The 26,956-nt window shown below is 35.7% G+C and overlaps 1 protein-coding gene across 2 annotated transcripts; it reads right to left on the bottom strand.

The window, feature by feature from the left end:
• Positions 1-305: 305 nt before the first annotated feature.
• On the bottom strand, positions 306-20,689 carry LOC107781093 (alpha-N-acetylglucosaminidase). 2 transcript variants are annotated; one of them, XM_075244515.1, is made up of 19 exons: positions 20,277-20,689; positions 19,617-19,690; positions 18,828-19,039; positions 17,721-17,842; positions 16,926-17,011; positions 15,696-15,790; positions 15,409-15,490; positions 14,731-14,837; positions 12,266-12,296; positions 11,395-11,512; positions 10,238-10,288; positions 7,767-7,876; positions 7,542-7,644; positions 7,252-7,350; positions 5,951-6,061; positions 5,203-5,465; positions 1,546-1,783; positions 778-856; positions 306-682 (listed from the first exon to the last, which is right to left on the bottom strand). In XM_075244515.1, exons 1-19 carry the CDS (start codon positions 20,487-20,489, stop codon positions 447-449), a joined length of 2,430 nt encoding a protein of 809 aa, XP_075100616.1. In that variant the 5' UTR covers positions 20,490-20,689; the 3' UTR covers positions 306-446. The 2 variants fall into 2 exon arrangements, with proteins under 2 accessions (XP_075100616.1, XP_075100617.1); XM_075244516.1 differs by lacking the exon at positions 19,617-19,690 and having other exon boundaries at positions 20,277-20,665.
• Positions 20,690-26,956: the final 6,267 nt, after the last annotated feature.

The raw sequence follows: 26,956 nt of genomic DNA, 5'->3' as shown, positions 1-26,956 counted from the left end.
TTATTTCCCATGCGAAATCGGATAAACTAGTGAAAATATTGTTTCTGAACAACTACTATTAGTGCAAAAATTACGTGGAATTGTCTGAATAATATACTGTAAGTTGTTTTTAGAGGGGATTGAAATCAGAAATTCACCTTCCTGTCCAGGTGGAACCTTGCTGAAAGTTACCAAGAACAGTCATTATCACTTAACAGACAACCCTCTAGATAATTACCACCATTATTACCTGCAACTACAAACCTTTGAGAGGCATGCAACCACCTGCTGCGAAACTAGTAGATTAGGACCAGACCAATAAATTATTGTCACAGCCAACCACCCTTTCTATGAAAACACATCATCCACTGACAGAAAACAAAAGAATAACCAAAGGTATTATTGTACAATCATGAAAAAGTTTCCATTTCTGTTCATGTTTGATTATGGAAAAGGATAATCTCATCTCAACTGAAATATTTCTCAAATAGGGCAGTGGCAATAGCAAGGGCGTCTCCTTGTGCCTTCACAGGGTACAGCTCCGTACTTTCTTGCCACTTATTTGAATATGCTATCCACTCTTTTCTCCATTCCTCCAACTTGAAGTCCACTTTTTCTTTCAAGCTTTTAGAAAGGAGCTCGAAATATATTGATGCTCGTGGAAGATAGTATGCTTCCAATAAGCCACTCCAAAACTTGTTTGCTGAGTGAAGTAAAATATCAAAATGCTTCACAATTTTTACGCTATGAATTAATAAAGAATACGAATAATGTGATGGAAAAGAAAAAAAAGCTTACCATAATCATGAAGTTGACTCTGATTGTACTTCGTGTTGTCGAACCACATAGTTATTTGTGTCCTAGCATTCCACTCGTACTAAAAATAAAAAAACTGAAGGATCAGTGGACAGTCATGAAGAACTCGTTACATTATTAATGTACGATGATTCATGAGACTGAACCTCATCAGACATGGAAAGTTTGTTTGAAACTCGGGATCAGTTGAAAAATAATAAATGAGAGTTTTTACTGGACGAGGATTACCTTATGTCACATTTTGCAAATCTCCTACTACTATTCATGCCATTTCCTTAAGCTGGAAAAATAACATCCTACTAATGTAATGGAAGGTGTTTTGTCTGAGCAAGCTTTTCTCCTGAGACGGATCATGGGTTGGTCCGATAGAAGGAGAGTAATAATATTTCTGATAAAAGAATGTAGCTTAATGATTTGAATCACAGAGAGGGCACAATTTGAAAGTCTAGTCGGGGGTTTACCATAAATTCCTAAATTATGAAACTAGATTACATACAAAGTCTACGACCAGCAAATGGTGGAGAAGCTACATTCACTTGCTTGGTTCTTTTCGTCGTCTGTTTTTCTATTATTCTACAAAGGCAAGGGACATGCTAAGACACTACCAGCTAAGTTATTTCAACTTAACAAACTCCACTCTCATTCTTCTTTTCCTGTTAAATCAAGTTACTCAAGTTGATAGAAGATACAAGAATCTTCATTTAGCTCTTCATAGAAATAAAAAAAGAATCTTCATTTAGCTGTTCTGACCTGCTTCTTCTCATCAGAATTCATAGCCAAATTTTTGGCACTCTCCAGCCACGTTCCAAGTAGAAAATTGTCATCAGCTGCTAGAAGCCTGTCAATGTCCTTGATGAGTTGAAGGAATTTCTGACTATGCTGACTCACTGCTTTAGCATCCTCCCGGCGGAAAGCAGATATTGCATCCAAGTAGACCTGGTTTGCAAGCTTGGAAAGTGACTGTCTGCTTAAATCCACCAAATCATATCTGTTGAAGCCAAATACATAAGTAGAGTGATTCTCACATTTCTGATCATTTTCATTGTGTGCATGAGAAGAATAACATTTTAGCACCTCCAGTGGATTTCAAAGTTGCAAGAATTTCATAGAGTTCAAGGTTTTACATTTTGACATTCTAATTTCTATTTAGCGAAGGGGAGCCTTGGAGCAACGGTAAAGTTGGTTTTGTGTGACCATAGGTCACAGGTTCGAGCAGTAGAATCCACCACTGAAGCTTGCATCAGGGTAGGCTGCCTACATCACACACCGTTGGGATGCGGCCCTTCCCCGGACCTTGCATAAACGGGGATGCTTCGTGCACCGGGCTGCCCTTCTTTTAATTTCTATTTAGTATTCTCCCAATGCCTTTCTCTTTGTTAAGGAATTTTGAAGTTTCTCTATGAGTTATAACAATTACTCTCTCTAGTCCATTTTATATCACAATCTTTCTTTTTGTTAGCTCCAAGAAGATTAACAACTTTCTATATCTGGAAACTCCTTTTTTTTAATTGACAATAGTGGTTGGGTCAGCTTGCACACAACTCAACTATTCCACCGGGCAGTGTTTTGGATAGCGTGTGGCGACAAATAGCGACGAGGGCCCGCTTCACTGAGGCGAGAGGCGCACAGCGAAGCGCTCGCCTTTTTGATGTGAAGCGACAATTTATACAAAAAAATAAAATATTATATATATAACTAAAAACTCAATAACAATGATATATTAATAAATATATCAATTCACAATATGCAATTAATTCTACTCTATAACTGAAAAAGGAGGAAATTTCAGGTTTGAAGTTCTCTGCCTCTGCCTCTACAAAAACAGGGTGCACTACTGCTGCTCAATAAAAAACAGAGCAACAAAAAAAGAAGAAGAAGAGAAGACCAGAAGAAGAAAGAAGAAGAACGAAAAAAAAAACAGAGAATAAAAAGACTCTCTGTCCTTTTTTTGCTGCACTGTTGCTCGACAACAAACAGGCAAAAAATTAGAAAGATGAAGAGAAGATCAGAAGAAAAGAAAAACGAAAAAAAAAAAAACAGAGCAACAGACAGACTCTGTTCTGCACTGTTGCTCGGCAAAAAACAGAGCAAAAAAATAGAAAGAAGAAGAGAAGAAGAAGGAAAAAGAAGAAAGAAAGAGAGGAGAAAGAAGAAGAGAAGCTTACCTGGGCTGGGTGGAGGTTGAAGAAGAAAGAAACGTGAAATCACTGCAAGCCCTAATGTTTTAAGCCCTAATGTTTTAAGCCCTAATCTGCGCCTTTTTCGCTCACCTCTCGCTACACAGCGCCTCTCGCTACACAAGCAGAGGCGCTCGCCTTTTACAATCGCAACGCAACAGAGGCAAAATAGCGCAGGCTGCTCGCATCGCCTCGCCTCACGCTATTAGTGCTGAGGCGAGCGCTATTTATAACACTGTCTTAGCCTAGTCTGTTTGACAAGACAAATTAGGTACTTTCACTATCTTCACAAGACACTACTCATCAGAATACGTAAAGGAAGAGCATAGGGAGAATATTCTCCCAAGAAATGACTGTTATACAACACCTTTCGGACTTATATATCTGAAAACTCTTTATTATTAACATTCTCATTTTGTCTAAATAACATGCTCTCATGAAATTGACATGGTATATTGAAGACAACTAGAATATAAGGGTGCTTTTTTTTACATAATATATATTTAACTTGTATGTCAGCAATCTCTTATTTTCTCAAGCTCCGTTTCCAATAAAAAAATGTCATATAAATTGGAACATTGGTAGCAATTCCGACTAATCAGAAAGTCATGCCCTGTGATGTGAAAGACAATGGGAAGCCCACAAATGCATCAAATGGTCTTGAAAAATAGGTTTTCGAATTTGACTTGTATTACCCACTGCTTGAAATAGCATATATACACATCCCTGACTTTCCGTTTTTCATTTCTTCACGGGTTGTAAGTTCAATGGAAACAGTACTTCACAGTTAATAATTACTTATTAAAACGTTCTACTCCTTCCTCCCAGCTTAGATGTCACATTTGTTTAGAGACAACTATTAAGGAGAAGTTAGTGATTTATTATACTTGCGGAAAGTGGATTCTGTGGAAATGAAGTTGTCTTTACAAAAAAAAATGCAATCAATTTTTCTTGAAATTGAACTGTTCTCGATGTAATTATGGAATACATCTATAAAATATTGCTAACATACAGGATCATCCGGGATAGTGGCTCCTCAAAAATGTCACTTAACCAATAACTGGAATTTAGCTAAAAAAGTTTTTGTGATTCTTAAAAAGAATGGAGAACAATGAAGATATTATCCGATCGCGGGTTCCACTCAGAAAATTCCGAGCATAAAAGGAAGCTGCTAAAATCACTTTGCAACTGTTAAAAGAAATCCAATAAACAGAACAGATGCTTTCTTTTAAAAATCACATAGACCTGTTACTCAGACTATTTGTTGAAGATTTGCTTTGTTGCAATTTTTTAGCATAATAAGTTAGCTTAGTTTTAGGATGAATCTACTTTTTTGAATTTAAATTTCTGTTAGATTTTTTAGGTTTGTTGAGATATTTCAGATTTTTTGAATTCTTGTTATGCAGATTTTTCTGCATATTATGCTCTCAAGTTGGCTATTTAAAGCCTTCTATGTTTAATAAAAAAGAGAGACAATTTCAATCAATATTTTTAATATTCTTGCTGCCCCATCCTTTACAAAACCAACACTAATGGATCATTTTAAGTGTGCTGGAGGAGGACAGTACCATAGTTGAAGCTCTGATTGGCAAAGGGTAAAGCCAGCAGATGCAGAACATCAGGCGGTTTGTTTCTGATAGTTTGTTGAAGCCATCAGTCACACGTTATAATTCCGTACAAGAGGAGGGGCGTCTAGAAAGATACTTCACCAAGACTTTGCAAAAGAGTAGTGGCTTCTTGCATAGAAGCTGCTACTCACATTTGCAGTTTCCCTTGGAACACCAATGTCACCATTGTACATCACTTAGCTTTTTAGGGTGCTCTTAAAACAATATAAGTGGCTCTAATTTTTTTTCATTTCGATATCACTAAACTTGAGAATATCCTGGCGTGGATTGCGGGAACAAAAGAACCACTTATTTTTGGTAAGTTGCTTTTCTATTTTGCTAAACTATATAACATGTCTAGTGTTCTGGATTATGCCTATCCAATAGTAGTGTCTTCTTATGTGTAACAAAGCTTTCATGCAAATTTTTAAAGCTTCAACCAAATTGACAAATTTGGATCAACTTTAGTGATACAGATGCAGAGATTTTCTTATAAATATTAGTTTTCTTGCCCCGCTTTTTAAGAATTAGAATGAATAGTTGGATATAAATACAGGGTGCCTGCAATAAAGGGACTAAAAGTCATTTTTCATCACTTGTGTAAGGTCAGAATCAGCCTTTACCTATACGTGAGGCTTCCAGAAAGTTCTTTTCCTGCATCAATGAATAGCTGTAATGCCTTGATGACATCCTCTGTAGAATACCATAGGTGAGGCTTTGGTAGACTGGAGCTCTTTTCAAAGAAAAGGAACCGTCTGTTCCACTGGAACCCTGCAAGTTTTTGCATCCGATTCTGACTGGAACTATCAGTCCCCGAGATATCAGTTCCCGTCTTCCCTGAGGGGTCCCAGTCAGGGAATTCCACAATGTAGTCTTTGTTGTGATCCTACAACATTGCACAAGGTAAGGGGCCAGGGTGAGGAAAGAAACAAATGCCATTGACAAATCATGAAAGCTGGGATGTAAACATTTAGTGCTTCCAAAGAATTTTCTTTCAGATCATGGCTTTAATATATGATTTCTCTTTTCTCTTACGATTATGAAAGATATGCATTTTCTGTTGAAGAAAGAAATTAAGTCTGGACGTTCGTATAATGTTCACTAATAAGATGCTGAGAGATAAAATGAGCAGCTAATTGCATCATAGTTTTAGCTAGAAGCATATTGCCTAGTTATCAGTTCAACCAAAACATACACATGATCTAAACTGATGACTCCATAACAGCAATAATCTAGCATATATGGTATAATACCTTAGAAGCTCCAGAATATTATAAGTCCTGATATACAAAGACATGGTTATACCATTCTCCTTGGTATCACAAGATGCAGAATTAAATGCTTAAGCACTGACAGTTATGAAGAACTTACAGCTATTCCATCAGTGCAGTTGTAAATTGTATGATAAAGGATGTCCCAAGCAGCTTGAATTTGATCGTTCACTTTACCATAACGTCTGTGAGAATAGGATTTCAACCATCCCTATGCAGCAAAAGAAATAAATTCTGATGTGAGGACCGGCATTAAGAAATTTTCGCTTTAAAATGTTCCAATAAAAAGCCAAAAATATGAAGCATTAAAAAAGAGTTTTAGGAGATTAAACATAGGCGAGGCCAGCGAATATGAGTTTAAGTGACAAATCCACTGCTGCAGGCGTTTTTTAGAAGTTTTATTCAGACAATGTCCCTGTTTGCCTTTTTAATCACTAGTATAAATATCATTTACTTTATCAAGGAGAAAAGAAGACAAATAGGCCGCTCCAATGGCAAGAGCACAACGTCCACCAAAGAGAGTTTGAAGTTCGAGTCAGAAAGGGAACAAAGTGAAAGGGCCACTGTTGACTCCTGGGCAGGGGGTTTAGGCCTTACGGGATAAGGTTTAAGTGACACAAACTTAATGCATGCTATTCAGGGTAGGGTTTACCATATTGAAATAAATTTAATAAGATAAGAAATGGCAAGACGCATTAAATACACACCGGTCAGCACAACTCAGGCTGCCTTTTGAAGTTGACACCAAAGATAATAAACAATATCATAGGCACAGATATAACATTAAAGATAATTAAGCCTAATTCCTATTTCTGCATTCATATAGAAAAAGGAATATAGCGACATGAGCCTTTGACAAAAAACGGATATGAACACAACAGAGAGTCCAATCTGTTCAAACTTCATCCTCAAGACACCGCTACTGCTTGTTTGGTGTAGCAAATAGTTTGTTAGCTCGAATATTTTTCCTAATATCAAAGTTAATCTCTACCTGTCTACCATTAAGATTGAAAATCATCTTTGGTCAAATCAACATATTTTACAAGGTTTGAAATATTTTGTAGTTAGTTAGTTACAAAAGATTGCAGGAGAAATTTATAAAAAAGCAAAAGAGCACAGCAAAGAAAAAGAAACAAAGAGTTCTTGACTGAAAGTTAATTCATTTCTATTTTTTTTAAGAAGAAAGTTAATTCACTTCTATAGGTTTTACACTTTTGTGTTCTAAAGTAAAAGTTTATCCTTTTGCAACAAACTTGTTGTATAACGAGCTTAGAAGGGATATGGTTAAAATAGAGAGGAGATTGAATTGAAAAGGCCCTTACAATAAAATGAACAAAAAATATCCTGTGGTGATAATTATCATGAATCCTAACGACTTCTAATTGACAATAGGTTTGTTACCTGAAGTTGAAAATTATCCTCTCTAAATGCCATTTCGGACATCAGCTCATAGACTACCGGATTGTGTTCTATTCCTTCCATGCACATACCAACACCAACCTGCCGTAGAGCACCGAGCAAGAAAAGTAATTAGTAACGGACATTTGACAACTTAAGGAAATGGATTAAAAAAACTCAATTACATCACAATAGCATAAGAGGGATTTAAAATCATTAATAGTTTAAAACTCTGAATAATAACTTCAGAAAGAAAAAAGAAAAAAAGTTTTATGAAATGATAGAAATTTTACCATTGTTGAGTTCTCACTAGTACGGGCATCAATAGGACCAGAAGCCACTGCATCTAACACACCATACATTTCGATGTTGCCTCCAAAGTTGTGCAGCATACACCTTTTATATTTTGTAACATTGGGAAAAAAATTGTTGATATTCAAGCTTCAATAATAAGTGAAAATAACATTTCCAGAAACCAAACTATATACAGTTTTTTCCACATAGAATCCTCTGATTACCATATATAAGGAGTGCCGTAGAATTGAGAGGATGATTTCCATATTGGTTTGACATCAGCAAATAGATCAAGAACTATCATCTTCCCGCGTGGAACAGAATGTAGAAGTGCCTGTTCAGAAGCAAAAAAGTTAAAATTATGCAAGAATAATCTATGTTAATTATAATGGGAAAAATAGGGGTGCAATGTTTCATTTTGTCGTTTTTGTTAATAAAGGGTGACTTTACAAATATGGCACAAATGAGGAGATCATTTTGTCCTCAAAACTGAGTATTTTATAGCATCAGAAGAATCAGTGCCTTCCAGTCACGTAGGTAACGTGAGCAATAAATTTCTTCTGAATAGGTAAGTAGTACCACATAAATGACAGAAAACCTGTCAATCCCTTAGATGTTCAGAAAGTGTCATTTAGTACTATCTGAGTGCGCTGTATCAGTGAACAAGAAAAGCTCCCCATGGTATCCATTTTTGTAATGACCGACATCAAGAGTACGATGCTATAACATACCTTTTCTTTGATAAGTGATACTATCACATAACTAAAAAGGAGATAAAGAAATGTAAGAACCTCACACTCACATATACTTCAAATCATAGACATTCTATTTCTAATTTTCTCCTGATACATCTCACTCGGTGTTTCAGTGGATATATGCATATAACCAGTGGCAGAATCAGAAGCGCAGATGGAATTGCGCGTGGGCCAGTGAAATAGCATGAAGCATTTAGTAACACCTTTCTGAGTTGTAAGTTGTGAAAAAAATAAGAGGAGAAGAAATATAATGATAGTATCATAACTTGAGGAAAACAAGACACCTATATATATAGGTGTCAAACACTGTCCTAAATTGGACGATATGCAACTTAAAATAATCTGACATTCTAACACTAACACTTAAATTCTAACAAGCACCCTCAAACTGAAATGTGGGGAAATCAACTTGACTTCGTTTATTTTGTTAACACAGAAAATTAAATAACCACATAATAGTATTGCCAGGACAACTATCAGAAAATTTGCCAGAAAGTCGTCGTAAAAGTTGTGGTCGAAGGGCCCCCAGGGCCTAGCTCAAGTGGCAAAGGGTGGTGGATTTGTGTCTTAGGTCACAGGTTCAAGCCCTCACACCATGCAAAGCAAAGCCTGGTATTTAAGTGGAGAAGGGTAGAGGGGCAGGCCCATTATCCACCGAGTTTCGAAGGCTGCGGTTGGTCCAAAGGATCGGCCCCAGACGGATTTCTCGGTCATCAAAAAAAAAAGTTGTGGTCGAAGGAATCTCGATGGAAAAGTTTTGATTGCCAAAAACTCGACGAGAAGTACATAAGAAAGTGACTGGGGTAGTAGGCGCAAAAGGCAGTGTCACCTCAACGGCAACCAAAGAAAGAGGCATTGGCTTAGTCTCACTATTTTCAAATTTTTCCGGCAATCTTTCGGCCAACTTCTGTTTATCAGCAACCACCTGGTTTTGTTGCTTAGGGGGAGTCCATGGCCTTGTATGACGAATGATCAGCTTGCATATATTTTCACCAAGTCCCTCACTGGTCCTCTTATTAGTTACATATGTAACAAGCTCAGTACATATGATTTGTATGCACCGGCTTGAGGGGGAGTGTTAGATAGTTATGTGTAAATAGTCTTAATCCCATATATAGTAGGAATAGAATATGGCATAGTCCCACAAGTAACAGGAGTAGAATATGTCCTAATCCCATATGTAGTAGGAGTAGAAGATGTATTATATATACGGCTCATTGTATCATTGTTAATAATAGATTTTTCTCCCGTGCATTCTCATAGGTGCCACCAGAATGATAATTAAAATATGCACTGTCACCGGAAAGGGAGCAGTGCGCTGAAACAATCATCAGATAACCACAAAAGAATTACCAGAGAAGAGGCACAGTGCCACTAAAGCAGTCACAGAAAATAGGTGTGGTGACCCCAAAATGATCGCCAGAGTGATCACCAGAAATAGGAGTAGTGCCTCCAGAACAATAGCCAGAAACAAATAAGAATAGGTAAACTATGAAAAGAGTGTTATAAGATTATGAAAAGAAAGAAAAACTTTGCCCCTGCAGAAACATAAGATTGCCATCCACTAAGCACAAGGACAGAAGCTACTTGGGTCTCAACTAAAACTGCAGAGACTGATACCATGTGAGAAAATAAGAGAAGAGAGAAATGTATTGATGACTGGATAATTTGAAGACAAGACAAACCTATTAATAAGTATCAAATCAAATACATATGATATTATCAAATGTCAGACAATATATAACTTAAGAATTTATGATAAAAAAAATAACTTAAGAATTTAATATTGTAACATTCTAACAATAACACTCGACATTGTAACTCAACTCACAAAAAATTATGAAGCAATAAATGGATATACTAACTGAAAGTACAAAATGACATGGCGGTCTGACCGTATCATAAAAGGAAATAAGATTAATTTCTCTACAGAACTGTACCTCCATCTGCGGTGACTTCCAGTATTTGGAATCAGAGTAAAATAGCCAACCCTGCATATTGCCAATAAAATAGAAGTTCGTCATGACTTCATGCAGCAATCCAGAAACACAAAGCTAACTTTTAATGTAGACTAGAGAAAAGAGATCAAACGCAAGAAAATTTCATCTCAAGGCAAATATTTATACAAAAGTCAATACCAGGTGAATAGATTCATTGACAAATGAACTCTCATTCACCACAAGATTCAGGCCTAACGATATAATAATCCATCTGCAGTTTGCTAAAAACTAACGAAAGAAAATCTCCTGTTATTGATTCAACTTTCACTTCAAGCTACTTGGATCCAGGATTCACATGCATAATGATATTTTGTAGAAGTAACAACACAATGAACCAGTAAACTCCTGAGATCAAACTTAAACTCGGGACAATTTGAGCTAAAATGTTAAAAGTATGAGAAACCAGCTAGCTTCAAAGCCTTCCAACAAAACAAAATTTTTCCGTAAAAATGATCCCATCTAAGCACTAACTTGATTAATAATACAGTCCCAGCAGTCAATGGCACTCTGTTTCCTGATAAGGTAAATACAGTCAATGGCACTTAAATCCAGAAATTCCTTGAGAAAATTCATGAAATAAACCATAAAAATGTACTGTCTCAAATTGGTTAAAATAGCAAGGATTCACACCTTGTAAATATAAAAAGTATCTTGATCCCTATAACTACATAAGTAGGAGATTTCTAGGGATGTAATTAGGTGTTTTTCCTTTTTTTTTTTTTTTTTGTTTCCCACCCGGTGTCCGGTACCCGCATTGGAGCCCGACTATATCCGGATTCGCGTCGCGTAGGGCCCCATTCGGGGGGAAGCTCTCCCTATCAAGGATTTTTCCATACCCAGGTGTTTTTCCTTTCTAGATTACGTGTAAATACTAATTAAATCCCAATGGTGAACTCACGTTTCTTATGTTTTTAACTTCCAAAACATTTTTCTATACTACTAGTTTTAAGATGCCAAAAATTAACAACAGATCACAATAGAACTCAATTAATGCTACATATTATTACCTTATAAAAAATTAATAACAATAATACTAGATATCATTGAACAAATCAGTAGCCAAGTAAGAGTATTAGTGGTAAGAATAAGAAGTATACTTGCATCAACCACACCGCATTGTTATCTGCTTTTGACATTGCTTTGTACACAGCAGAGCCGAGAGATGAAATATATGTCGGATCATCAGTAGGTGGAGTATTCTCATTGAAAGTATCACTGTATAAACATGCCAGTTCTCAGATTTTGAGTGAAAATTTTTATTTGCCTGTTCTAGGCTCTAAGAATAATCCTTGACTGGAAGTTAAAAGAATTCAAAATTTGATGCCCTAAAACAACCATATGAGATCCCTACGCTGGGCATTAATGTCAACATCAAGAAGTTTTCGACTTATTCAGCAAGACCCTGTTACAAGTTCCACCATTTATGTTCTGATAAAAAAGAGTTGTGACTCTCCCTTCTTAAATGGATCATCTAGGAGGAGAGATTAAGCTTAAAGAAAAAAGAGAATAGTATTACTAGTACTTGCTGCAAAAAAGGTGATGTTCATACATTTAAGGGTATAAAAAAACAAGTAGGACAATTGTCTTTTAAGTTATAAATCTTTATAGCCCCACATCGCTCCTAATCACATTAACTGAAGTTTCAGTTCAATAAATAGAGTCAGACAGGAAGAGCAAACAATATATAAAAGATACGAGCAATAAAATCAACTTTTCCAGGCTTTAAAAAGTAAGAAGCCTTCAAACATACTTTGTTAGAGCCTAGAAGAGAAACAATTTGTCACCTGCTTTAGGCGTTTATATAAAACCAGATAATAAGCAACATGCATTTGTAAACAAGATCAAAGTGATTTTTTTTTTTTTTTTTTTTTTTGATAAAATAGATCAAAGTGAAATACTTGAAACTGCTTGCGAATTCATTGTACTTAATTAGGCCAGATGAAGTAGTTTAGTGGAATGATGGACTACCAGTTGTAAATATCGGTGATGTCTCCGTATTCTGCAGTGAACATAAGAAACATGAATCACAAAAGAGTCAGTTGAGATCAAACAGGAAATATACAATTATAGGCTGCAAAACATTAAAGTTTTTTTTTTCCTCAGAAAGATGTCCAAACAAACTGTTGAAGACATAATTAAGTAAATAAAAGTGTGCACTCTCTAACAGCTTAAGCTTTTAAATGAGATGGTGTCACACTTAAACATGGTATCAGAGCAGACAGAGGTCCTAGGTTCGAGTCTCACCGCTATCCAATATCAAAAAAAAAATTCACGTGCTTGGCTCATTAAAAAGAATCAAGCCCGCACGTAAGGAGGCGTGTTGAAGACATAATTAACTAAATAAAAATGTGCACTCTCTAACGGCCTAAGCTTTTAGATGAGATGGTCACACATTTCAACAATATAGATAATGATTCATGAACTACAACCAACAATATGACTGCATCAATGAAATTGAGAATTTGCATCACACCCAATCCCCTGTAAATATGAACATCACAATGAAACTAGATCTACTACACCATATGTGCTTTGCCTTCTTCCTAGGTCGGATGTATTTGATCCATTAAATCACCTTTTTAGTTCTTTTTAGTTGGAACTTTAGGCGGTTCTCGAAAAAAGATAGCGAAAAAAATTATCCCTAGAGTCGAGACGAAGAGGAATGTATAAACCAATGCTTCCATAGATTCGATCGTGGTTTACAATTATAGCTTTCATACCTGTTTGTTTCTTTTTATTTTCTTTTTTTTGTCATCTTCCGGATAAAGAACGAACAAGAGTAAAAACGAAGTTGATTCAAATAAAGATTTCTCTGGTACCCTATGTCAATAAAAGTAAAAGAAAGAAAATAAAAAGAAACAAACAGGTATGAAAGCCTAGCAACCTCTAGCACATACTATCAATGAAACAGCAATATTCAAGTATTTTGAGCTTAATTGAAGTCATCAATGATCATAAAAGTCTAATGGTATATCAATTATCGGCAGGACCACCACCCTCGTCGGCTTTCTGATACTTACGCCAAGATGTTTTCTCCGTCAAGAGGTGTCTGTCAGAATAGAAAATGCATCAAACATATGCTTCCCCCCTCCCTACAATGTTATTCAAATTTAACTTAAGTGCATTATCAAAACCATAAAATCATATCAGATTTGTTGCTCTGAGAATGGTTATGAGTGTCAAGGATATAAGGAAACAATTACACTTGAAAATGAAAATAGAAAAAAGAGGACAGAAGCCACATTTTAGATAAGCTTTCATTAGGCAGTGACTGATAAAATACAAGTGCTAATTGTTAAACTCATGATTTTAAAGGCATAAATACAAAGCATGCCATCCTCTTATTTTGGAGTGAGCGTACAAATGGGGAAATGCTGAAAACTGGACTCATGTTATATGACTAGCAGAATCCAGTAGAACAGTAAATACCAAACTCAAAAATCCTCACTAGGAACAAACCCATGCTCCCATCAAAAATAATAACAGACTGACAGAATACAACTCCAGAAGTAACATAGCACGGATCCAACATAAAGGTCCTAATTCCCTGGGAACGGACATGCAGTCAGGGTCAAACAAGTTCATCTTGCTGGAAAAATACTTATTCAAGTGCTTTCCATTTGTCGCTTTTCTAAAGAAGTGCTCACTCATGTGCTTGTCATGTATGTGAATTTTGCCTTTCTATAAGCTTCATCATATTTCTGTGTTCTACATGTACCAGGTAGGCAAGAGTATGTCAATGACTATGTTAAAAATTCCCTTCCATTCCTTGCATATCTTAACTTAATTTAACTATCGCTGTCATTACCAGGCATATTTTAGCAGATTTAACAGGCTATTCTAAATCTGCTCTCTATGAGTAGTATTTATACGTTTAGAAAATAAATAGAACTTCTAATATTTTTATTTGTATTAGCATAATATTGGCATGAGATGAGTTTAAATGGGTTACAATGGTTACTGAGGATTCAAATAGCCGAGCCCAACTTGTTTGAGATTGGGACGTAGTTGTTGTACTAGGATATTCTAAGTTGGAAAAGTTGCTTGCAACAATGTGGAAACCTGAGTTTTCCAAAGCTTGTGCAGTGCCATCTCTGCATACTGTCTTCTCCTCAATATTTTACAGTTATAAAGCTGTGGGGAACTCATTGGTTTCCCCAGTGAAGTGTAGTGGTCATGTAATTTCTTGTTTATTCTAGTTATTTCCATTAGTTCATTTAACATAGAATTGAAAACAGAAAAGTGTGATATCTTAAAAAGCTTTGGCTCCTCAATGTTCTATGTTCAAAATGAAAAAGATAAAGCACTAGAACAAGAAAAAAAAGAGGTTAGTCTAAAATCCTTTTACATTTTTCAAGACCAAAAAACTTTTGTCTGTAGTCTGTTTATTAAAGGCAAATCCTTTTCAACTGAAGGACAGAAGTATAACTCACCCTCAATCTGTTTCCGGATAAATGCCTCTCCAATTTCAATAAATAAAGGATCGGAAGGGGCAAGGAGAAAAGTACAACACCATCGAGGGTCACCATTAACAGTGTTCCTAAGAAAAGTATAAACTCCATCAGGTTCAAAACAAACAAATCTTCCCAGTATCTGACAATAAAATTTTCAGCCAAGTTAGATGTACTTTCTTAGGGAGCACTTCAGAAACAAGAAAATTTTAAAATTACCAGGGATAGAATTTTTACTTTCAGAAACAGAAAGCTAAGTGAGTCCTTAATACTTCTAGCTCTTCAATACAAGAAAGGTTAGTCGGAATTCGTACATTGCTCTATACGAATTTAAAATTGGAAAACTATCGTTCTTTCTCAGATTATAGAAGAGAAGTTGGTCAAAAACTAGGAGGGTGGAGGAAAGAAACTAAAGGACGCATCTCACTAGCTGTCATAAGCTTATCATCTAACGAACATCACAGAAATCGAACTTTGTTTAGAAACATGTTGAAGAAAAATTCTAAAACTTAGCATGGAGAGTGAAGTGAAGGGAAAGAAAGAGATTGTGAAATATTTTGCATATCCTCAACATAAAAGTAATAGAAAACAATGTTATGAAAAGGATCAGCAAGATGGAAATGTACTAATTGAGACAACAAACTTCAAAAATTGACATACCAGTCTCCAAGTCTTGTAATATTTGCAGACGGGAATATCTTTTTTAATGCAGCTGGAACATTTCCAGAGAATGATGGAAGCACTAGCAGCCATTGGAGAAAAATGAAGACAAGAAAATTAGTTTGAGCAATCACATTGTGAATTGAAGAAGTAAATAACAGAAACACCTTCAACTTAATTAAAACACCGGGCTACGAGAAGCCATGGTCTGCTAATCAGAATTCGAACATAACAAAGAAAGAAAAAATTGTTGAAAGATTCCTTTGAAACTAAAAACAATGGCATACCTGGGGTCATGCCCAACTCTCGCATCCGAGATAATATCTGTTTCTGCAATGCTAACTGAATATTTAACCAGTTTTGAGATAAAGGTCCACCCCATCTGCAGTGCAATATAGATTTGGAGTGTAAATATCCAAAAATGAAACAAAATAAGATACAGAGAGCAATCCACAGCAAACATTGAAGCATAGATACCATGAGAAATGTAATACAAATAGGGATGAATTTAGTCGCATCTGCTGTACGAACAAGTTAAAAGTGCAGATAAGGACCCAAGGATGTGGCCAAGTGGTTAATGAAGTGGGTTGAGAACCTGAGGTCTTAGGTTCAAATCTCAGAGGAGACAAAAACACTAGGTGATTTCCTCCAATCTGTCAAGCCTTGGTGGATAGAGTTACTAGATACCTGGTGGGAGGTAGCAGGTAGCTCGTGGAATTAGTCGAGGTGCGTACAAGCTGGCCCCGACACCACAATTATAAAAAAAAAAAGTGTCGCTAAAGATGCATGCTTTCATCTTCATCCTCAAAAAAATACGAACTCTAACGAGGAAAATGTCGGATTGTGTTAAGACAACTAATCCTCGTGAGGGTAAAACATGACACCTGGTCTTTCTTACCTCAACATAGAAATGGTAAGACACAAATAGCAAAGGACAATAGGCAGCTAGGGAAAAAGCATGGAGAAAATCAGTTTAGCTTTGCAAAAAATTGAGGCACAAACAATTCTTCAAGCTCTTATAACATTGGTAAAAAATGGACCTCACATATGATTCCCATCTCAAAAAGAATCTACTAAGAACAAGAGGCCACAATAGGATGGAAAATTTTATTAGACGTAGCCTATCCCTGTTGGCCGTCCAATCATATGAGAAGGATTGCGTGCATCAATCAGATGACAAGTAAATTTAGAATTCATTATAGATCTTATAGGCGAGCTAAACTCACTCAGATGTGGCTGAACAGCCTAAGATAGGCCTGCTTTAACACATCTGAAATATCCTCCTTTCCTAGGTACTGAACCCTTTAACTTTGAGCACCATATACCGAAGTTCAAAGTCAATTTACCGCATGACATTTAAATCACAAAATCTTTACAAAATATATGCCCTGGTCTCACAAGATACCTGAACCAGATAACATTTGTTACAACATACGGTTTACCAGCATTTGTTGTGGCTGGAAAAGCCCTTGATTGAAAAGACAAGTTAGATATAAGGGACGGGTTATGGTACTCACGCATGTAGGTTTCCCATGCGAGCCCAAGCCAGGAAGGCAGGTCCACCAAAGAAATCATTTAGATCTTGAGTAGTAATATTATAATCCTGATCATAAACAAACATGAATCAGAAAGTGCTTATAAGCATCTAATGAAGCTTCTTATAAAACCATATCAGGCTGTATCATGAGCGACAACTAATCAAGCACTATGGTATTTGTCTCCTACGCACCATCAGTAATAAGAACCCCAAGGTAAACATCAAGCAGATATAATCTCTGTAGCAACATAAGATATGGACATAATGACCATAAAAGAACTAGGAAAGTAACATTAAGAAGATATTGGCACATTGCTTTTCAGCACCAAATAAAATAGCCAAGAATTAATAGCATGAAGGGATGTATTTTCAGTAAATTTCAGAGAAAATTGCTGCATTCTAGGAGAACAAGATTTTACCTGATGGCATATGAAACCTTAACTACTCGGCACAAAAACTAAACATTTTAATCAACAAACTTTATCTGAAATAAAGCCCAAGTACTGGCCTACTTCATAGAGGTAGATTCAATAAAGAAGTGCTAAGTTTAGCAATATAGAAACAACGCATATGTTAGCAGAAAGAAAGGTTTATAGCATCTGTACTACCACAACTGATTCGGTTAACATATACAAACTCATGCTCTTGCTCAAAGGTATCAAACAGCTTGTATGACTTTCCTCATTCGAATATCAGGCAGAAATTGCCATGGCAACAGCCATTTGGCTCTAAATTAAGCTAGAGGAACCCACAAAATCCAAAGCTATAAGAATACCAAGAAAACTTTTTGCCAGATAGCTTCTTGCCCCGTAAACGCTAAAGGTAAGTTGATTCCTTGAAGTGTCATCCAATCTATTTCTTTCTCCCACCTTTGCCAATCCCACCAAACAAATGAATCTGCATGGAAAAGTAGTAATATGCTAAGCTGTTACACTAGCAGCATCTCAAAAACCAATAAAAAGTAGAAATATGCAAAGTTGTTATACCAGCAGCATCTCAAAAAATACCAACAGTAAACATCCATAAATAGAAAACTAATGATTCTCCTAATGCCGACAGAGTAGAGTTATCAAGTAAAAGGGTTTTCAATCAGTCTCAACTCAAATCTGAACAGCTTAAACCTACTGGAATAGTTCAGAAAAAAGGCTGAATTCAAGAGGTATCTACAGCTCTATAACTTATTATAAATGCTTTGATATATGAACTTAACATTCTTGATAGATATGACTTCAATGTCAAACTCCTGATAAGTTGTCCATGACCAGAGTAAGACTGATTACAGCCTTAGAAAAGATAAGGATGAAAAACAGTCAACAAGATCTGATTTTCTTCTGTATTTTGCTCTTTGGGCATCATCTTCTAATAGGTTTGGGCACAAGAGAGCATTTACTGAGAGAACCTTGGTATTGCACAAGATATCCAAATGAAAGCCCTCAAACACCACATGAATAACATACAAATAATATGTGGCTTTAGCAATGCACAAATATGCGGAGGAGGATTGAGGAACATCGTGAATTGTAGTTTCATCGTCCTATTATCAGATGAGAAAAGGACTGAGATCTAAAGAGGACAAGGAATAATCACTAGAAAAGAATAGCAAAAGAAGGCATCAATATTACTAGCACAAACACAGAGAAATTACAGTGGTATAAGGCTTTCAAACAGGATATCAGAAGATAGATGCTCACACTGTAAATATCAACTAAATACCGTATTATGTTCTCCATTATTTATGTATTGAGGGCAGACCTATTACTAGTATTTCGGTGATGGTGCATTTTTTGCTGCACTTTAATATGAGACAACAATTTATGCATAAAAGGTTTGGGGGGGGGGGGGTAAGAGAAGGGGAGAGAGAGAGAGAGAGTTGTATTCTTACAGCTGGATGTGACGACATTTTGATAGTAGTTCCATGGTACTGGCCGTTGGATCGTCACTCCATCTGCTTCTACAAGAGGCAGTGATCCTGGCTTGGGAACTGAAGCTAACTGAACACCCCCTGTCTTGTCCCATGAAATATGAGCACCACACCTATACTTTAAATACCAGTGTAACCCCGATGTGATTTCAACGGCTGTAGTTCCTTGAATCCTAAGAGAAAACAAATCAAAGATAGATTCATCACCTAATTTAAGCCTCTTTTAGACAATATTGGTTGAAGCAGAACTAGACGTGCAGCCACAACATGTTCAACTGTATCTATGCACAGGATAACAAAGTTTTAAATATTTTAATTTTGTCTTCTATTTTAACAAGAAAATCTGGACAGATGCCAAAAGAGGCTAAGGCAATCAACTGTCAACCCTTAAGAGTTAAGACATAAATATATCATGTTCCAAAGCTCGTACTAAAAATGAAGAGTGCCAATTGACATCAACAAACTAATCTCTTTAAGAACTTTGCAACAAACTTGTTCAAACACTTTGCAGCCACCTGGTACGGCGGCAAAGTTGGCAATATTATGAACCAAGGACTTAGACCAAACAATAACTAACTAAACAATGTGCAACTGGAAGAAGTAAAATTAGGAGTATCAACAGTCATTGCCTGCTTAAAGGAAAATACAAATTTTCTACAATAAAAAGAACATAAAACTTTTAGCAATCAGAGAGCAGTAGATGTCAAAAAGTGTAACATAATGAGATCCTATAACCATTCGTTAACATACAATATCTCAGGTGAATTTCTGCTTGAAACCTTGTAATTGGTTATACGAAAGCAGCTTCTTCCACCACAAAGATCCTACATTTACATATAAAATGTCATGTATAAATTGCAAATAGTCAACTAACAAGTCAGTTTGGCGAGAATAAAATGCAGCTATAGCAACAAAACTATAAGAATATAAAAGATCCTAACTTACAGCAGCCTAAGACGACACTTCAACATCATTAGACAAAAGAAAAATTAAGAATAGCCACTCAAATACAATTTCTGACCTTATACTTATTCAAGCAAGGATATTGTATCCTATACACACAGTGATCATAAAAGTAAGGACCATTTACCAATTTTTTTGGTACTAACAAGTGTTACAATAATAATTTCTTCCCAAAATTTGTGCTGCCGGTTTTGAACTTATTAGTGAACCAATTAATAGTTCACACAAAGGGCATATACTGATGTCATTTGTGTTTATAACTAAAACAGTTAAGCGGTTCTTCAAAAATATGATGTTACTTCAACAATCTTGAGCATTTATGGATTAAACCAAGAAAAACAGTAAACTTTAAGTTACAGACATAGTGAATTACCAATTCCTAAACAAAAAGGGAATAAATGGGAGAGACCCATAATTTGAAAAACCAAGGAGATAATTGTTCAGTACCTTGGAAACAATCTTAAATTCAAAGCTGTGCAAATGGGCAGGAAGTAGCCTCTGCAAAACACCCTTAGCTGCAGATTCTTGCACTATTGGTGGTGCCTCTTTGCTATGCAAACGCCTCAGCACAGACTCTATAGCATCTGATTCTACTGCTGATGATTTACAAAGAAACACAGAAAGAATTGCAAGTAGAAACCAAAACTTCAGATTTACCATACTTTTCTTGAATTGGAGCTTAAGAAACGAGTCTAATTGTTGTTGATCATATAATGTTAATTTGAATAACAAAGGGTAGACTGTTTAATTTGTGTCTCTTTTTTTTTGGTAGGTTTTTGGCTAAGAACATTTGGAGTTTTCAAGTTAAGGTTTACTAATATGGGAATCTCAACATTGTATAATTAGACCCATTTGGAGATAATTTTATTTTAGTTGGTTCCTCAAGTGATGATCTTTTTTTTTTTTTTTTTTTTTTGGCTGGGGATTTAGAGGATAATTCTAATGACAACGCATCATTTGGTTATATAATCAAATTGCCTACTAGATGTGACGAGAAGTAGGAAGTCAAAAAGTTGTAAAGAAAAAAGAATCAATCAACTCAAAAAGTCATTGTTTCATCTATAACAACCTATTGCATTCAGAAGTCATAATTTTTTAAATTTTGGATTGACAAATAACTATTTTACCCTCTAAATTATAAATATTTATTATTATTATTATTATTTTAACTTTTTAGTATTAACAAAAAAAATCAAAAATTTATTTACATAATTCAAAATGAAAGAAAATAAAGATTGTAAAATATATATTCCATGCACGTAATATAAAAATAATTATTTAAATAAAGGTACTTTTATAATATACATTATATATTCTTGAAAATTATGCTCAATTATATTATTATGTTTCTACCAACTTTTCGACGACACAAAGTTATGTCACCGGAAAGCAGGGACTATCTGTATAGGGTAAAATATGATATGTTAAGTCGTGCAGGGAATAAATATAATTGAGCATAATTTTCAAGAATATATAATATATATTATAAAAATACCTTTATTTAAATAATTATTTTTATATTACGTGCATGGAATATATATATTTTACAATCTTTATTTTCTTTCATTCTGAATTGTGTAAATAACCTTTTGAATTTTTGTTGTTATACAAAATTATTATTACTAACAAATTATTCTAATTAATTTTTTACTATGCTCATTATTTTGTTACTCTAGCATTATATATGCCTAAATACTTTTATTTTTTTTAATTTATAAATAATATTTATTTATTCTATAGGTAAGTCCATAATGTAAATTAAAAATGAAAAAAAATAAAATAGAAGATAAATGTTTATAATTTAGAGGATAAAATAGGTATTTGGCAATCTAAAATTTAAAAAATCTAGTTGAGTGACCTTCTGAGTGCAATAGGCATAGTTACTTTGTTGTTACAAACGAGAGAAAAGTGACTTTAAAAGATAATTTGGATTAGTTAAGTGACCATTTGAGTAATGGACTCTAAAAAAATTGCAGAAGTACTTCCTTGGAAAAAAGTCGCACAAACTTTTCCAGAAGAGTAGATTTTTAAGTTGAGCAGAGTGATCTTTTCAGAAGACTCGCCTTGTCTTAATCAGCTTTTTTCTCTAGATCTCTTCTATAATAAATTTAAGACATTGTATTTAATTTAAGACATTGTATTTTTCATACATAATCTTGACCAATTAATTTGACATTTAGGCTGTGACAATAATTTCATTTCCTATTCCTAGTGAAGAACATCAAATCCTATTTTATTTTATATTCATAGTGTTTGTATATTTTACAAGTTAATTTAATATTTAGATTGTAATACCTGTTAGTAAAACTGTGTTCACAATCAGAAACAGAAAAAACGTTAGATGAACAAAATAGAAACATATTTTAAAAGGTTCCGAGCCCAATAGAAAATGTTGTTTCCTTTAGGAATTTAATTTCCTCACTGTTTTCCATGATTGTTGAATTAATTCCTCCCAATATAGAATGAAACAACTATTCTGTAATACTGACAATCAAACTAACAAACTCAACAAACGGCAGCAAGTGTGAACACATTGAACACTTGACATTATTTTCTTGCATATATGCAGAAAAGGTAAGAGAATGCCTCTCTCTTACCTTTTGAAAAACTAACAGATTTTGGTGTATTGAAAAATGAGGCAATGCCTCTCTCTTTATAGCCAGCAAATGGGTCGAAAGAAAATGTATTTTTTCTAGTGATGTCTTTTGGGGAAATAACTCTTTATTTTCCATTCACACCTCAGTTGAAACCCCAACAACAACAATTCTATTTCCCAGTGAAAGGAACACCAAATACCAGTTTATTTTATATTCATAGTATTTGTACATTTTACAAGTTAATCTAATATTTAGAGTGTTATAATAATTCTATTTCCTAGTGAAAAGAAGACCAAATCTCATTTTATTTTATGTCCCTACAATTTATAGATTTTAATTTGTATCCAAAGACATCCTAATTGTAAAGTCGTTAGGAGAATTTAATAGCATAGAAGCATACTTGCATACTTGTTTCATGTAACAAGATATAACTTCCAAAAATATCATTTTTGTCTTAAATAAAACGATTAATGACAATGACACATAGAGCCATAACATATGGTATGCAAAAGAGTAACAAGATAATTGGAAGGTATCGAAATGCATTTAGCAATTAGTATTATCTAAAAGATCGTATTAACACGACCTAGCATATGAGATATTCAAAGCCAAAATGCATGAAATCTGCTACTTGAGGCATTCCACGATTATTAGTCTCTTTTTCAAGTGCTAAGATACCTTGTAAATAACATACAAGAATTATTATGAAAACATAGAGCACTTCTATGACCTATCTTACACAACTGACTATAAAGTCTGAGAAGAAACATCATGATTCAGGTGTCACCCTAACATAATTGATTAGTTAGGAGTGCGTTGACCAGGTTATTCCATAGCAACAAGTTCAGGCCTTTCCTACAGTTGGGAGCACTTAGAAGGACAGTGGCAACACAACTATTTTTGTTTGTTTTTTGCTGATGTTGCTTTTCAAGTGGAGCTTTAGAAAGAGAGTTTTGTTGCTTTTCAAGTGGAGCACAAGAGTTTTTTTTTTTTGTGACAAAAAGAATTTGAGCTTTAAGCCTGATAAGATCAGAAGGAGGGGGAAAAATGGACGGAACCCAACTAAATTCTAGAAGAGAAAGCTATCTGACTAAAAAAAAAAAAAAAAGATAAGAAGTATTGGTCACTTGTGTCACGTCTTTAGTCTTGAACTAAGCACACGTACAACACTTGACAACTCACTTATGATCTTTGCTCACGTTCTTGCTATGCCAAGTCAGTCTTACTACACTCAACATCGCTAAGAGAATGTTAGAACACAAGAGAATTGTCAAATGAAACTTTTCTACTAGAGAGAATTTGATCGTTTTGCTTGGTGATTTTACAAATGAATGGCCCTTTTATATACTAGTCTTGTAGGAGCTAGTGTGTAAATATTAATTGTTACACAAGTCCTTAATATTTACAAGTAAGTCCTTTCTCTAGAATATTCTACATAGCTAGAATCTTCTAAGGGCTTTCCTAACAATTTTATAGGGTTCTAGGGTCTTCCCAGGGAAACCTCTATATTTCTCTAGAACTTTCCTACAAGTTCTAGCCTCTTTCCTATGTAAGCTTTCCATATGGCAAAAATATATGCCAAGTGGCACCTACGTGGCATGATAATATGGCAGGCCATGACACTTTCCCCCACCTAATTTTTTGCCGCCCTCGGCACAAAGCATCAACGCGTACATGTGCACCTCGCCTTGGCATCGCCAGAGATCTTTGTCCATTAGCCATGATGCTCTATGGAGCGGTTCGCCTTCCCAATTCACAAGGTACCGGTCACATTTCTTCTTACGTCGTTTGTACTTTGGACAGCTAGAATTGATGGCCTCAATCCTCCGCCCATCAGATGCCTCTCCTTGCTCATGGCCTGAATCTCCTCATGACTCAACTAAGTCTAGAAACTTCTCAAGCATCGGGTCTATGCGTGCACTCCCTATTTGACTGCCCTCCGTGGTCACAGCCTTGCCAGCAAACTTGACCCTTCTGCTCGGTGTATTGTCTAAGTCTGATAGCATGCTATCACTTTGTAACTCGCCATCCTCTTCAACTATGTCCGCCCAACTTTTCTTGCTGCCATCATGCTCCATTTGCATGGTGCTAAGATACGCTTTGGAATCCCCTACTTTCGGCTTAGATTCCAAGCGCATCCCCCAATGCAGGTGGTCCCTCCAATGTCACCCTTATGTGCCTGAGCAATGTTTTCGATCATTGCTACAAGCTTCCCCAACTTTGGGCATTCACTTGCCTGATGTGATCCTTTGCAGAATTAGCACCCTCTCTTAGGCACGTACTAGCTATAGTTTTTCGGACCCTTACCGCTTTTCTTGGACCCCTGTCCGTTATGGGATGGCCCCTTGCCATCACCCTTGTATACCTCGGCTATGCCTTTCTCCGTTGTCCTTGTCATGATCTCCCCCACCCCTTTCGGCGTTGCCTTTTTTGAACTTGACAGGCTCCATCTTAAATTCATCGAGCGACTCGGCTACCCCTATGTCCTCGTCCATGTCGGCTACTTGATGTCTTCTTAACTCTCGCTTTATCCAATTTTGTAACTCATCCATGAAGTAGAAGAGGGAATCTTCCTCGGATAATGACGGAATTTGCAGCATTTAAGTAGTGAACTCGCGCACATACTCCCAAATTATGGTCGTTTGTCGAAGCTTCCTTAGCTTCCGCCTAGCCTCGTACACCACATTCATCGGGTAGAATTGCTTTTTCAACTCCTTCTTGAACTGCTCCCACGACTCAATCTTGCATAGCCCTATTTCATTGTTGGCACACTTCTGACGCCACCTCAGCACGACAGCATCGGTCAAGTACATTGAGGTGTTGCGTACCTTAACAACTTCATCATCCTCCTTGACTACCTCAAAGTACTTATCCATCCTCCAAAGTAAGTCTACCGCCTCGTGTGCATCCCGTGCACCACCATATTGCTTTCGCTTAGGGACCTTCACGCTGATCCCTTCTACAAGTACCAAGCCCTTGGTAATTTCGGTCATGGTTTCCTACAAAACTTCCTTCTAGCAACCTCTTGTATTCTTTCTAACATTCTCTTAGCCATAACCTTTGGTCTGATACCACATTGTCACGTTCTTAGTCTTGAACTAAGCACATGTGCGTCACTTGACAACTCGCTCACGATCTTGCACAACTTGCTCATGTTCTTGCTATGCCAAGTCAGCCTTACTACACTCAAGATCGCTAAGAGAATGATCGAACACAAGAGAATTGTCAAATGAAGCTTTTGTACTAGAGAGAACTTGATTGTTTTGCTTGGTGATTTTACAAATGAATGGCCCCTTTATATACTAGTCTTGTAGGGGCTAGTGTGTAAATATTAATTGTTACACAAGTCCTTAATATTTACAAGTAAGTCATTTCTCTAGAATATTCTACATAGCTAGAATCTTCTAAGGACTTCCCTAACAATTCTATTGGGTTCTAGGGTCTTCCTAAGGAAACCTTTAGATTTCTCTAGAACTTTCCGACAAGTTCTAGCCTCTTTCCTATGTAAGCTTTCCATATGGCAAAAATATATACCAAGTGGCACCTACATGGCATGATGATGTGGTGGGTCATGACACTTGGCTAAGTGACAAGTGATACAGTTTATGTGTAGAGCCAAAAATGTAGCGTGTATAGTGCTTATGTCATAATGTATAACTTTGAAGAATATCTTTTTATGTGGTATCAAGTTAGTTTGCATATACTTCGATTATTCCATAAGATATTTGCTATTGTTCTCCGGTACACGCACAAAATTAAAAACCATTTTATTTATTACACCAGATCGTGTATAGACTATAGACTAATTGCCACGTATTACATGAACAATAACTAATAAACAGGGGCAAATTTAGGGTAGAATCCAAACCCCTTTCATCGAAAAATTGTACTATGTACGCAGGGTTAATTTTCTTTTATGTGGATATAAATAATACTTTATTGAGCCGAGGGTATTCCAAAAACAACCTCTCTATCTTTACAAGATAGGAGTAAGGACTGCGTATGTTTGAACAAAAATATAGGTCTTGGTTCAACCAATTAGATTTATATAAAGAAAAGTTAATCTTAATTAAAAATAATATCCAAAAGATAAAGTTACCGATATTAAGACATGATAACTAGTATATTTTATCCGGATAGTAATGAATATGAGCAATGATAACAATATTCAATGATCTAACACTACAACAAAAAGTCATTTTAACGGCAATCATTTAGTGGCAATTAATTAATTGTCACTAATTTATTATTGACGAAGGGATATTACCGACAAATGCACATTAGCTAGGAGAAACTACCTTTTTGCTGGCAATTAAAAAGAATGGCCCCTAATAATCACTAATTGAAGTTAATGTTTTATCTTCTTTCCCACCAATATTTTCCAATAAAATTCACATATTCCCTCCAAATGTAAATCACGAACTAAAGATAATTTCAGGGAAAGGTTTTTGAAAGGTCTTCTATCGTACTGCTCAGACGCCGCTGCCCAACTAATTGCTATCTCACCAACCCGACCACAATCCCTGGTTA

The sequence above is a fragment of the Nicotiana tabacum genome, chromosome 22 (assembly GCF_000715075.1).
Source record: "Nicotiana tabacum cultivar K326 chromosome 22, ASM71507v2, whole genome shotgun sequence".
NCBI classification, from domain to species: domain Eukaryota; kingdom Viridiplantae; phylum Streptophyta; class Magnoliopsida; order Solanales; family Solanaceae; genus Nicotiana; species Nicotiana tabacum.
This window is presented reverse-complemented; position numbering and strand designations above follow the sequence as displayed.

Coding starts and splice junctions, on each gene's coding strand:
- LOC107781093 (XM_075244515.1), bottom strand. CDS start 20,489: ATGGTAAATCTGAAGTTTTGGTTTCTACTTGCAATTCTTTCTGTGTTT. Junction 7,645..7,766: donor TACGGCACTCCTTATATATG/GTAATCAGAGGA, acceptor AAAATATAAAAG/GTGTATGCTGCACAACTTTG. Junction 683..777: donor GAGTCAACTTCATGATTATG/GTAAGCTTTTTT, acceptor TACTTCACTCAG/CAAACAAGTTTTGGAGTGGC.